Genomic DNA, 13,561 nt, shown 5'->3' on the forward strand with positions numbered 1-13,561 from the left:
CTGGAGAGCCATGATCTTCTACAACTACTAGAGTGGTCTGCAACCGCTGGACAGTTTTGACCGACTTCAAGCTGCTTTTGGGAAGGAAGCACTGTGTCTGAGTGGTTTACAGAATTTTGGCATGGGAGACGGTCCCTGGAGAACGAGGAGCACTGAGGCTAACCTTTGTCACAATCAACGAGAACGTTGCTGCCGTTTGGCCGATAGTTGAGGTGGAAACCAGAGTGACCGTGGCCCAGTTAGGGAAGGAGCTAGGCATCTCATCGGGATCCAGCCGCTTGATACTCCACGAAAAGCTAGGCATGAGCAAGGTTTCTGCAAGCTGGGTGCCCCATTAGCTGACTCAAGAGCAGAAGGAGGCTTGGGTGACTTGGTACCGCAACATGCTGGCCAGGTTTGGTGGCAGTCGCTAAAACTCTATCCTGGAGATCACCCGTGGCGATGAATCATGGATCTACGGTTTTGACCCCAAGACAGTTGGCCCAGTAGACCCCAGCTAGGGGTGCGCCGCCACATAAGTTCTGACATGAGCGTAGCGTGGCCACGCAAACGGTTGCTGTTTTTGTGGCCAAGACTGGACTTGTAGCTACCGTACCACTCGTGTAGTAGCGCACCATAACTGGGGACAGGTACGCCAACCATGGTCTCCCATAAGTGCTGGAAGCAGTTATCTAGGTGCCCTCCAAGAACTGATGCTCGTGGTGCCCTTTTCCATCATGGCAATCCACCTGACCACAAGCCCAGGAAAGTGTTGGATTTTCTGGCCCATGTACGCATCTAGGAGCTTGGTCATCCCCCGTACAGTCCAGACCTGGCCCCTGCAACTTCTTTGTGTTCCCACACATCAAGCGCAAGATGGTGGCACCCGGGGTCTTTAAATATGATTTCATAGCTCATGCTGCGTGACAGTACACAAGATGGAGTCTTCAAAACAATGATAAGCAAACTACGAGTGCCACCCAAATTACAGGTCACAATAAGATTTTAGATTTACTGCTTGAGGAAGGAATATATGGTCTGTAGGGCATTAATATAAGCTGAATTTGTATATTTAGCTATTTTCTAGGTAAAGGCTGTATGTGCAATTTTCATGTTTTTTGCTTCTTTAAATCGGGTGCATATTATAGATTATAGCTAATTTGCTGAGAGCGGCATTTAGTACGTGCCGAATCCTAGTGTCCCCGTTACTGTGCATTTCTCTGACGTCCTAAGTGGATGCTGGGACTCCGTAAGGACCATGGGGAATAGCGGCTCCGCAGGAGACTGGGCACAACTAAACAAAGCTTTAGGACTACCTGGTGTGCACTGGCTCCTCCCTCTATGACCCTCCTCCAGACTTCAGTTAGAATTTTGTGCCCGGCTGAGCTGGATGCACACTAGGGGCTCTCCTGAGCTCCTAAAAAAAGCTGGGCCGTTTTCTGCACTTTCTACAGTCAGGGGTGACTATGGGCCTAAACTTGGGTTCCATTAAGGTCCAGATTTCGGCTCTATCGATTTTTTTCCAGAGAGAACTTACTTCACTACCTGAAGTTCAGACTTTTGTTAAGGGAGTGCTGCATATTCAGCCCCCTTTTGTGCCTCCAGTGGCACCTTGGGATCTCAACGTGGTGTTGGATTTCCTAAAGTCACATTGGTTTGAGCCACTTAAAACCGTGGAATTAAAATATCTCACGTGGAAAGTGGTCATGCTGTTGGCCTTGGCTTCGGCCAGGCGTGTGTCAGAATTGGCGGCTTTGTCATGTAAAAGCCCTTATCTGATTTTCCATATGGATAGGGCAGAATTGAGGACTCGTCCCCAGTTTCTCCCTAAGGTGGTATCAGCCTTTCATTTGAACCAACCTATCGTGGTGCCCGCGGCTAATAAAGACTTGGAGGCTTCTAAGTTGTTGGACGTAGTCAGGGCCCTGAAAATGTATGTTTCCAGGACAGCTAGTGTCAGGAAAACTGACTCGTTGTTTATCCTGTATGCACCCAACAAGCTGGGTGCTCCTGCTTCAAAGCAGACTATTGCTCGCTGGATCTGTAGTACGATTCAGCTTGCACATTCTGCGGCTGGACTGCCGCATCCTAAATCAGTGAAAGCCCATTCCACGAGGAAGGTGGGCTCTTCTTGGGCGGCTGCCCGAGGGGTCTCGGCTCTACAACTTTGCCGAGCAGCTACTTGGTCGGGGTCAAACACATTTACTAAATTCCTCAAGTTTGACACCCTGGCTGAGGAGGACCTAGAGTTTGCCCATTCGGTGCTGCAGAGTCATCCGCACTCTCCCGCCCGTTTGGGAGCTTTGGTATAATCCCCATGGTCCTTACGGAGTCCCAGCATCCACTTAGGACGTCAGAGAAATTAAGATTTTACTCACCGGTAATTCTATTTCTCGTAGTCCGTAGTGGATGCTGGGCGCCCATCCCAAGTGCGGATTGTCTGCAATACTTGTATATAGTTATTGTTTAACTAAAGGGTTATTGTTGAGCCATCTGTTGAGAGGCTCAGTTATTGTTCATACTGTTAACTGGGTATTGTATCACGAGTTATACGGTGTGATTGGTGTGGCTGGTATGAGTCTTACCCGGGATTCAAAATCCTTCCTTATTGTGTCAGCTCTTCCAGGCACAGTATCCTAACTGAGGTCTGGAGGAGGGTCATAGAGGGAGGAGCCAGTGCACACCAGGTAGTCCTAAAGCTTTCTTTAGTTGTGCCCAGTCTCCTGCGGAGCCGCTATTCCCCATGGTCCTTACGGAGTTCCCAGCATCCACTACGGACTACGAGAAATAGATTTACCGGTGAGTAAAATCTTATTATTTCACATGGATTCCTTCTGACGTCAGGAAGACTTGGCGTCAGAGATTGGCATACGTGAAGTGTAAGTGGCCTTTTGTCAGGCATGTGAAATATGGGGTTTCTGTTATCTGTCTCTGCATCAACCAGAAATGATAACAAACTCCTCCGGCTAAAAATAACAACATTTTCTAATAATTTCCACAATACAGATCAAAATCGTAGTGTTCTGCTGCGTGCAAAAATGACCTATTTTAAGAACATCTGTACTTTTCTGTTAAACGAAAAACAAATGTACTGCAATATCTGGTACAGGCTTTGTTATGGTGTGTTATTGCAGATATTTACTTCCAGAGACGTGTATAGTACAGGACTGAGGAACTGATGACGGGACAGCTAGTGTGACGGATTCTTACCCCCTAAATTCTGCACTGTGATGTTACAGCCACTTTCTAGAAGCCTCTATCCCCCCCCGCCCCACCCCCAACCCCACATCCTCCTGTATTGCTTGGTGTCAGCCATTGTGCCGCTTACATACTTGCAGATCATGTGAGTGCGTGTAGAGCTGGATACAAGAGATAAATGTTGGTTTCAGGTGATATTATTCTGCTCGCAGATAAACCACAGTGGGAAAGTTGTATATTGAGTTTAGAATGTGAATTGGATGCTAATTAGTGTTTCTTTTTCCTCTTCTAGCCTTAAAGAACTATTGAGAGCAAAACTAATTGAGTGCGGATGGAGAGACCAGCTGAAGGCACATTGCAAAGGTATTGTGATTTGTGTGGATTGGATGGCCCTCATTCCGAGTTGATCGCTCGCTAGCTACTTTTAGCAGCCGTGCAAATGCATAGTGGCCGTCCACGGGGGAGTGTATTTTCGCTTTGCAAGAGTGCGAACGCCTGTGCAGCCGAGCGGGTACAAACACATTTTGTGCAGAACAAGACCAGCCCTGTAGTTACTTATTCTGTGCGATGATTGCAGCGACGAAGGTCCCGGAATTGACGTCAGATACCCGCCCTGCTAACGCCAGGACACACCTGCGTTTTTCCAAACACTCCCTGAAAACGGTCAGTTGACACCCAGAAACTCCCACTTCCTGTCAATCTCCTTGCAATTGGCTGTGCGAATGGAATCGTCGCTATAAGCAGTGCAAAACAACGATGCACTTTGTACCCGTACGCCGCACGTGCACATTGCGCCCCATACACATGCGTAGTTTTGCCATTTTCTCTTTCATCCACTAGGGCAGGCATTCCCAACCACGGTCCTCAAGGCACACTAACCGTGCAGGCTTTAGTGATATCCAGGCTTCAGCACAGATGGTTAAATCAAAATAACTGAGGTGCTAATTAAGTCACCTGTGCTCAAGCCTGGATAGCACTAAAACCTGCACGGTTAGTGTGCCTTGAGGACCGTGGTTGGGAATGCCTGCACTAGGGGACACTGGAACATCCATTTACATTAGGGGGTGTGAAGCTTGTAACCGGAGGTGTGGCAAATCTAAAATTAGCATTGTGTGCACAGCCGGCTCCTCCCCCTTCACATCCCTCCTCCCTCAGTTTGGAACATTGTGCCAGGAGGAAAGAAGCACAATATGGGAGCTCTGCTCCATGAAGACTATTTATTTTATTTATTTATATTTTTATTGTTTTATAGTGGCCCAATCCCTCCTAACTAAAAGGAGGGTGCAGGCTTTAGCACAGAAAAAAAGACGATGCCCAATCCCACCTAAATGGAAGGAGGGTGCAGGCTTAACTAACAGAAGAAAGGACTCCGTCCACATAGTAAAAGGAGGACAAGTGTCTGCTGTGTAGAGAGACAAGGATCCCAGCTAAAGGGATCTAGATCTCTCAACTGGAGGAGGACGCAGAGGTTGTCGTGAGTACTGGTAGTAACAGAAGCCCCAGTTTCTTAGCCCCACACCACGCTGCTGCCATCTGACTATTTAATACTCCGCACAATAACAGCGCCGCATCCCTCGCTCTCCCTCTCCCCACAGCTTTATCAAGTACCTCCCGAGGCTTGCAGACGCGGCATCCAGCACCCCTCTTCAGTGAGCGCTGCGTTATTGGTTTTTTTTTTGTTTGTTTTTGCACACTGATCTTCCCTGTTAAGAGCGGTGGGGAGATCAGTGTAGCCGTAGCAGGGGTGAGCGGATGTACTTCAGCAGTTCTGCGTTAACAGGCTTCCAGCGTAGGTAGAACGCGGCACAGAGTTAGGGCAGCACGCGATTATCCCCCTCCCGCAGCCGCCTCACGGAGTCACTGTCAAGGCCAGCTGCAGCCGTCACTTCCCGCTTCTCCGCTGCACACGCGGCGAGGTAACTCCGCGGTGCCGCATATGGAGGAGATCCGGAGGACGGTGTTGTGTGGGGGGGGGGTGACTCATGCGGCAGAGGCATCTAGCTGTGGGACGCGTGCGACAGGCGGCCACGGCAGACTAGGGGCTCCATCGTTTCCTAACGTGGAGCAGGTCAACCAACCAGCGCTGGGACATTAGGAGCTCCGGCGGCCACAGGGTACCCGTGTAAATGTAAGTGATGTGTCACAAAATTTTCAAATGCGCCCATTTTTCGGGAACTAAAAGGCGCCAAACGTCACTGTTAACAGAACACGCCCCTCTTAGTGGGGACATGATGTCTAGCCAGTCAGAATAGGGGGTGGGGTCTTATATTAAAATATGAGTGCTCCCTCTACTTATGAGAAATCTGGCCTGTTAAAAGTACAGAGGATTTGGCTCCCTCTTCTGGTGAACAGTGCTCGCTGCTGCAAAGGATCCTCCTGTATATTAATCATAGATCTTTATGCTTTATATTTTCAAGGACTTCTATTTAAAAGATCCTGTGAAAATAAAGGGATGCAACTGAACAAAAACCCCGCTCATAAAAGCTGATTCACAGTTGGAGGTGCAAGGGTTGTAAGACGGCTGGTATATAGAAAATAATAATAATTTAATTTTGAAGATACAGCCGGCCAGGTAAAGGTTTTCTTTTGCTGCCATCATCCCTACGGTCTTTCTCTACCTAATTAAAAGGGTGAAAGTACCGCTGAATGTTCGATATGTGTGTGTCTGCTGCTCCAGTCAAAAGCACTAGCCAAGAACGCTAGACTAGATTGCGTTTGCAGAACACGCTCAACTTTGCAAATAGAATAAAACTAAGATCGGTGGAGGAATTTCTCATCAGGTTAACGCCACCCACACATACAGAAACGAATGTGCGTAAGGCAGTTAAGAGACCTCTTCCTTTTATACCGGAAGGAGGAAGAGGGTCTTCTCATTGATACAGAGGAAGGTGAGTTCATTGAATCTAACCTAAGCGCCGATTTTCCAGAAAAGGACACGGCGATCTCAGATCTTGGGTCTTTACTTGAAGCGGTAATGGAGATCCTACAGGGCCAGAAGAATTTGAATTGTTCGAATCCCAAAAGCCGCGTTCAGTAGTGTTTCCCATTCCTAAATCCCTCCAATCTCAAATGGAGGAGGCTTGGGAACCCCCTGACAAACATTTTCAATTTACAAAAAAAATAAAAAAAAAGGGGTCTCAAGTAACTTATCCCCTGCCTATGGGTGTAATGGTTCAGTGGGAGAATCCACCAGTAGTGGATCCTTCCCTAGGAAGGTTGTCGAAGAAGACAATCTTACCAATACTTAATGTGACTATTTTACAGACGCTTCGGATCGTGAGGTTGACACGGCTTTAAAGGCAAATTTTGGTAGCAGCAGGTGCGGCACAGAGACCTGCGATCGTCTGAACTTGGGTCTACAGGGCCATGGGAGCAGGGTCTGGACGTATTGTACAGGCTATTGAGGAGGAAAATAGCTTAGAAAAGATTACCCAACTGGCGGAACACAGTCGTGAATCTGCTTCATACTTGTGTCAAGCCTCAAAGGATATTAGCACGGATTTTATGGCTCAGAGAATGGCAGGGAGACTCTGACACCATGAAGGCGGTAGAATCCACCCCCTTTGGGGGTGAGATGGTTTTCGGTCTAGAGTTGGACAAGTGGATTTCGCAGGCTACTGCAGGGAAGTCCACCTTTATGCCTACGCCTTATACAAGAACCACTCCACAGGTTCGGAGAGGTTATTTGGGACCAGTTTTTCATTCATTTAGATCACGGTCCTTTTTGAGCCCGGTGAAGTGGTTTCGGTACACTAGTACGTGGGGGCAGAAGGCCGCTCACAGGCAGCAACCAGAAAGCAGGATAAACCTGCTGACAAAACCGTGGCATGACAGCCTAACAGCTCACCTGGGGTCCCCGTTGGTGGGCTCACGTCTGGAAGGTTTTAGGGACATCTGGGCCAAAACCTCACCAGACCTTTGCATAAACATCATAATCTCCCAAAAATCTGGATTTTCACAGAGACCTCACAGTCAGTTTGTTTACAACGGGATTGCCTCACTGCCCTCAGAAAGCATACAGGAGACATGTGTGCATATCCAAATCTGGGCTCCTCACCAGGCTGAGGTAGGGTTTGCACTGGTGACGGATCACTACCAATTCTGGGCCTTGCCATTAGGTCTATCATCACAAATCTTTACGAAGACCATGGCATTAATGGTTGCAGGATTGAGTTTGTTGAGTGTCACGATTGTACCTTCTCCTAGACAAGGATGTTCAGACATCTCATCTATTTCTCATGCAACATGGGTTGATTGTAAATTTACAGAAATCCAACCTCATGCCAACTCAACAGATTTAATTCCTCAGTCTCCTCTTGGACACGGTAGAATTTGGAGTGTTCCTACCAGAGAGCGAGGTCCAGGTCCTGCAGAGCTTAGTGGCTCAGGAACTGCGGACACACATGGTTTCGCTACACCTCTGTGTGCATCTTCTCGGGACAATGGTGGCATCGTTCGAGGCTCTCCAATACGGCAGACTTCATTTTCGACAATTCCAGATAAACCTCATTGCTTAGGGAGCAGGTTCACACTGGTTTATACATCGAAGAATCCGGTTTCCACCGCGCATACGAACCTCCTTAATTTGGTGGTCATTACATAGGAATCTAGCAGCTGGCAAGAGATTCGGCAATTGGGATTGGAGGATCCTGACAACGGACGCCAGTCTCAGAGGTTTGGGTGTCGTCTTAGAGAAACATCAGTTTCAGGGCAGATGGACGTTATTGGAGAGCAGCCTGCCCATAAACATTCTCGAACTGAGAGCGGTGTACAATGAGGTTATCTTAGCCGAAGACCTAGTCATGGGTCAACACGTCAAGATACGGTCGGACAATGTCATGACGACGGCTTACTTAAACCGTCAAGGAGGAACAAAGAGCAGGAAGGCGCCAAAGGCTGACACAAGGATCTTGTTGTTGGCAAAAAGGTGACGCATCATCCTCTCGGCAGTGTTCATTCCAGGGGATGAATACTGGGAAAGCAGATTCTCTCATGTCGCCAGGACATGCAGCCGGGAGAGTGGTGCCTACATCCACGGATGTTCGACAGGGTGGTATGGAGATGGGGTCTACCTCACGTGGATCTAATGGCGTCTTGACAAAACCATCAGCTGCCCAGATATGTGTCCAGGACAAGGGATACAGCAGCAGACGGAGTGGACGCATTAACACTTCCTTGGTGTTACAGGAGGATTTACATTTTTCCTCCTTTCCCACTCATACCCAGGTTTCTGAAAGGGTTGAAAAGAGAACGAATGTGGGCGATTCTGTTCGCACCACACTGGTCCCACAGGAGTTGTTACTCAGACCTGCAAGGGTTACTAGCGGAAGATCCTTGGCGGTTGCCTCGGAGGGAGGACCTGTTATCTCAGGGACCGTTCCAACACCCAGTCCTGCACAAGTCGCGTTTAACGGCGTGGCTCTTGAAACCCGGATCTTAAGAGAAAGAGGGATACCAAGAACGGACATTTCTACAATGTTTGTCGCTAGGTAGCTGGTCACAATCATGCACTACTACATAGATTGGAAGAGATATATGGACTGGTGTCAAGAACGTGGGTGGAATTCGACGAACTTCCACTTATCCAGACTTCTAATTTTCCTTCAGGCCGGTCTAGAGGTAGAACTGAGACTGGGCGTTCTGAAGGTTCAAGTTTCGGTTCTCTCCATCCTATTTCTACGGCGGTTGGCATCCTTGCCAGAGGTCAAACCTTTTTACTGGGGGTTCTGGGCATACGTCTTGGTTTCGGCCAGGCGGGTTTGGGAGCCTTATCGGGTATACGTCCCTTTTTCATTTTTTCATGAGGATAGGACGGAATTCCGTACAAGAACAGATTGCCTTCCTAAGTTTGTTTCGGGGGTTCACGTAAACCAGCCATGCATGGTCCCCTCTTCCTAGGGTCTCGCAGATGGGAACGTGTCTTTGGATGTTGTCCGAGCTTTTAGGGGTATACGTGCAGGTTACATAGTCTTTTCAGAAGGTCGGACCATTTGTTTTGTTTTTAGATGGGCCAAGGAAGTTTTGGCCTGCACCTATGCAGTATTTGTCTAGACGGATTTGACTTGCCGTTCGGCAAGCTTATATTTCCTGTAACACACAGGTTTCGGTTTTCAGGCGGGTGCTCCTACCACCCGATCAGTGGGGGCCTCATGGGCGGATGCCAGAGGTGCTTCCACTACTCAACTTTGCAGAGTGGCAACGTGGTCTTTAGCCCACACGTTCACGAAATATTACAGGTTTGATAACTTTGCGTCCGGAGACTCTAAGTTCGGACGTTTAGTTTTGCAGGCCACCGACAGCACTCCCTCCCTTGGGGATAACTTTGGGACATCCCCTAATGTAAATGGATGTTCCAGTGTCCCCTAGTGGATGAAAGAGAAAAGAGGATTTTGGTACTTACCGATAAATCCATTTCTCTGAATCCTCTAGGGGACACTGGACGCCCGCCTCGGTGCTGTCAGCCTGCTTTGTTCTTGTTTAAACAGTTCGTACAAACAGCGTTTGTTTCTTGGATACTGTTTGATATGTTGTACGGTTCGGTTCCTCGCCAGGTGCTATAGTATCATGTCCTATTCTCTCAGTCAAATTTTCCAAACTGAGGGAGGAGGGATGTGAAGGGGGAGGAGCCAGCTGTGCACACAATGCTAATTTTAGATTGTGCCACACCTCCGGTTACAAGCTTCACACTCCCTAATCTAAATGGATGTTCCAGTGTCTCCTAGAGGATTCAGAGAAATGGATTTATCGGTAAGTACCAAAATCCTCTTTTTTAAATGATCGCTACGCAGCAAACATCGGCAGCTAGCGATCAACTCTGAATGACCCCCCCCCCGATGTACAAATGTCTCATGCGCCAGGTTCTGTGCAACTCTGCTTGCGCTAAGCACCTTTCGCCTGAATTAACATCTTTGTCACCACAAGATGTGACAAAACCACTTCATGAGACTGCACTTGTACGTCTGTGTGCGACTGAGTCTGTATACTCACACCAAGTTCCGTCTGCTTCGTATACAGATTCAGACTGTCACACGTAGATATACAAGTGTCGCACATCAAATTAGACAGTGCAGTCGCGTTATGACCAGGACAGAAAATGGATCGAAAAAGATGCTACACCGCTTGGAGCGGCTCGCTTACACCAGGCGGCTCATGCTGCGTGACGTATTGAGGCTAAGTGTATGAGGACACATCTGTATGCTTCTATATACTGGATGTCTTTCTGTTCAGCACTGATGACACATCAGCAGCTAGATGAGCTGTATCGCTAATCTCTCTCTATGTATTATACTTGTTGCTTGAAGTAGATTCTCTTTTTTTTTTTTTTTGCAGCAGCAATGAAATTGTTAATAGGTATTTCTCTGACGTCCTAGTGGATGCTGGGAACTCCGTAAGGACCATGGGGAATAGCGGCTCCGCAGGAGACTGGGCACAAAAAGTAAAAGCTTTAGACTAGCTGGTGTGCACTGGCTCCTCCCCCTATGACCCTCCTCCAAGCCTCAGTTAGATTTTTGTGCCCGAACGAGAAGGGTGCAAGCTAGGTGGCTCTCCTGAGCTACTTAGAAGTAAAAGTTTAAATAGGTTTTTTATTTTCAGTGAGTCCTGCTGGCAACAGGCTCACTGCATCGTGGGACTAAGGGGAGAAGAAGCGAACTCACCTGACTGCAGAGTGGATTGGGCTTCTTGGCTACTGGACATTAGCTCCAGAGGGACGATCACAGGTTCAGCCTGGATGGGTCCCGGAGCCGCGCCGCCGGCCCCCTTACAGAGCCAGAAGAGCGAAGAGGTCCGGAGAAAGCGGCGGCAGAAGACGTTCCTGTCTTCAAATAAGGTAGCGCACAGCACTGCAGCTGTGCGCCATTGCTCTCAGCACACTTCACACTCCGGTCACTGAGGGTGCAGGGCGCTGGGGGGGAGCGCCCTGAGACGCAATAAAAACGATATAAAAACCTTATATGGCTAAAAAAAAATGCATCACATATAGCTCCTGGGCTATATGGATGCATTTATCCCCTGCCAGTTTCCTGAAAAAAGCGGGAGAAAAGGCCGCCGTGAAGGGGTCGGAGCCTTTCTCCTCAGCACACAAGCGCCATTTTCTTTCACAGCTCCGCTGGAAGGACGGCTCCCTGACTCTCCCCTGCAGTCCTGCACTACAGAAACGGGGTAAAACAGAGAGGGGGGCACTATTGGCAGCTAATATATAAATACAGCAGCTATAACAGGGAGTAACACTTATATAAGGTTATCCCTGTATATATATATAGCGCTCTGGTGTGTGCTGGCAAACTCTCCCTCTGTCTCCCCAAAGGGCTAGTGGGGTCCTGTCCTCTATCAGAGCATTCCCTGTGTGTGTGCTGGGTGTCGGTACGATTGTGTCGACATGTATGAGGAGGAAAATGATGTGGAAGCAGAGCAATTGCCTGTGTTAGTGATGTCACCCCCTAGGGAGTCGACACCTGACTGGATGGTAGTAATTAAAGAATTACGTGACAATGTCAGCACTTTACAAAAAACTGTTGACGACATGAGACAGCCGACAAATCAATTAGTGCCTGTTCAGGCGTCTCAGACACCGTCAGGGGCGCTAAAACGCCCGTTACCTCAGATGGTCGACACAGACCCTGACACGGATACTGAATCCAGTGTCGACGGTGACGAGACAAACGTAATGTCCAGTAGGGCCACACGTTACATGATCACGGCAATGAAGGAGGCATTGAACATTTCTGACACTACAAGTACCACAAAAAAGGGTATTATGTGGGGTGTGAAAAAACTACCAGTGGTTTTTCCTGAGTCAGATGAATTAAATGAGGTGTGTGATGAAGCGTGGGTTTCCCCCGATAAAAAACTGCTGATTTCTGACTTCCGGGGGCGGAGCCAGCAAGCATGGCTGCTTTTTAACACAGCTCCTTTGAGCTACTGCACTATCTCCTGCAATCCTCAATTTTCAGCGCTCATTTCAGTGTCTAAACAACTCACTGTTGCTGAGGATACTGTAGGGAACAAATAGAGGTGAAGGCTGCAGGGAAAAAATAAGAAAAAAAAACGTTTGTTTTTGCCCCGGAGTCCGGCCATTGGTATAGATGGCTTATATGACCGCCAGCATGGAGTTGGCGCGAAATGGTGTCTGACGGGGAACTGGGACACTCTCAACCCCGAGACACTGAAGACTACCAAGCGGTTGCTGAGGACAACAACAACACACCCTACAGCCTCACTGGATTGAAGGGAACAGCTGAGCCGAGCGACTGGGTCGAGCGCGACAGTGGAGAGAGACTTCCCGACTGGCCGGGTGAGAGCGGGTGAACACACGGCTCTCAGACCCGAGGACGTCCCTGCGGGGGGGGGGGGGTGTATATCTAACCGCCACAATAACGGAGCCTGCCTGCTGGCCGGAAAGAATCGGCGGATGAAGATTTGCCTGCGGGGGGTGGATGTGCGGCCCGCCTGGAGCGGGTGAATGAGCGCCTCCTCGACCTGACCTGACCCAGATGGTGTGAAATCCGGAGGAGCCCTATCCACACTGCGGAGGCTTGGTGACGGCTTCTATCAGCATCACCCAGCGACAGGATCGAGCAGCACCTCACGGACCGCTGGGAATAGAGGAGTGCTCGTTCCCCTCTTGATGGTCGGCGGGAGGATGGCAAGTAGAGGACAGCCTGGACTCGGCTAATCAGCCCTGCTACGACACAGCCCCGGATTTCCTCAACCCCAGCACACTGCCCGCAGTGACAAAGAGCTCTCCCCACTGGACATTAACATTTTCCTTTCCATTAACACCTCTTGCACAAACTCCCTAATACTTTGTTCCATTCCCCCCTAGTGTGTGTCCCCCCCCTGCCCCCCCCCCCCCCCTTATTCTCTCCCTGCCAAGTCCATGTTCCCTCTTGATATCCCTCCTCTGCTGCTTTTCCTATATCCACAGCGTCAAAAGGTTTGCCATCTCCTATTTAGCGCCCGGCTGGGAGTTACAAAGTGTATTACACCTGGCTGTTACACTGGCTGACCCTGACTCTGAGACGGTTCTGACCCTCTCCCATATGTAGGAATACGACTGATATATGAGGAGACGAGGTAGATGGCACAAATCTAAATGACTTACCCCTGAGCTGTTTCTACTTGGTATTGGGGGAAAATTGCCCTATAGTTCTCAGGGGGTCGTTTGGAGTTAAATCATACAAGGACTGCCTACTTAATTAATTGTCCCAGCACGCCTCTCTTTTGGGACAAATTTGATTGTATCGTCAATATTTTGTTTTTCCTTTATTAATTTATCCCCCTATCTCTTGATATCTAAAAACCATATTGAGAATCAAAAGCTCTATATAGAGGGTTATACTGCCACCTTGTGGTTAAATTGTATATATTCTATATTACCTCATAT

The 13,561-nt window shown here is 48.7% G+C and overlaps 1 protein-coding gene across 1 annotated transcript in view; it reads left to right on the forward strand.

The window, feature by feature from the left end:
- ENY2 (ENY2 transcription and export complex 2 subunit) overlaps window positions 1–13,561 on the forward strand; it is a 64,531-nt gene that overhangs the window by 20,133 nt on the left and 30,837 nt on the right. Inside the window, exon 3 of the mRNA XM_063925102.1 lies at window positions 3,470–3,540. Coding sequence (XP_063781172.1) covers window positions 3,470–3,540 — 71 coding nt within the window. The remainder of the gene's footprint in view (window positions 1–3,469; window positions 3,541–13,561) is intronic.

This window comes from Pseudophryne corroboree, chromosome 5, assembly GCF_028390025.1.
Source record: "Pseudophryne corroboree isolate aPseCor3 chromosome 5, aPseCor3.hap2, whole genome shotgun sequence".
Lineage (NCBI taxonomy): Eukaryota > Metazoa > Chordata > Amphibia > Anura > Myobatrachidae > Pseudophryne > Pseudophryne corroboree.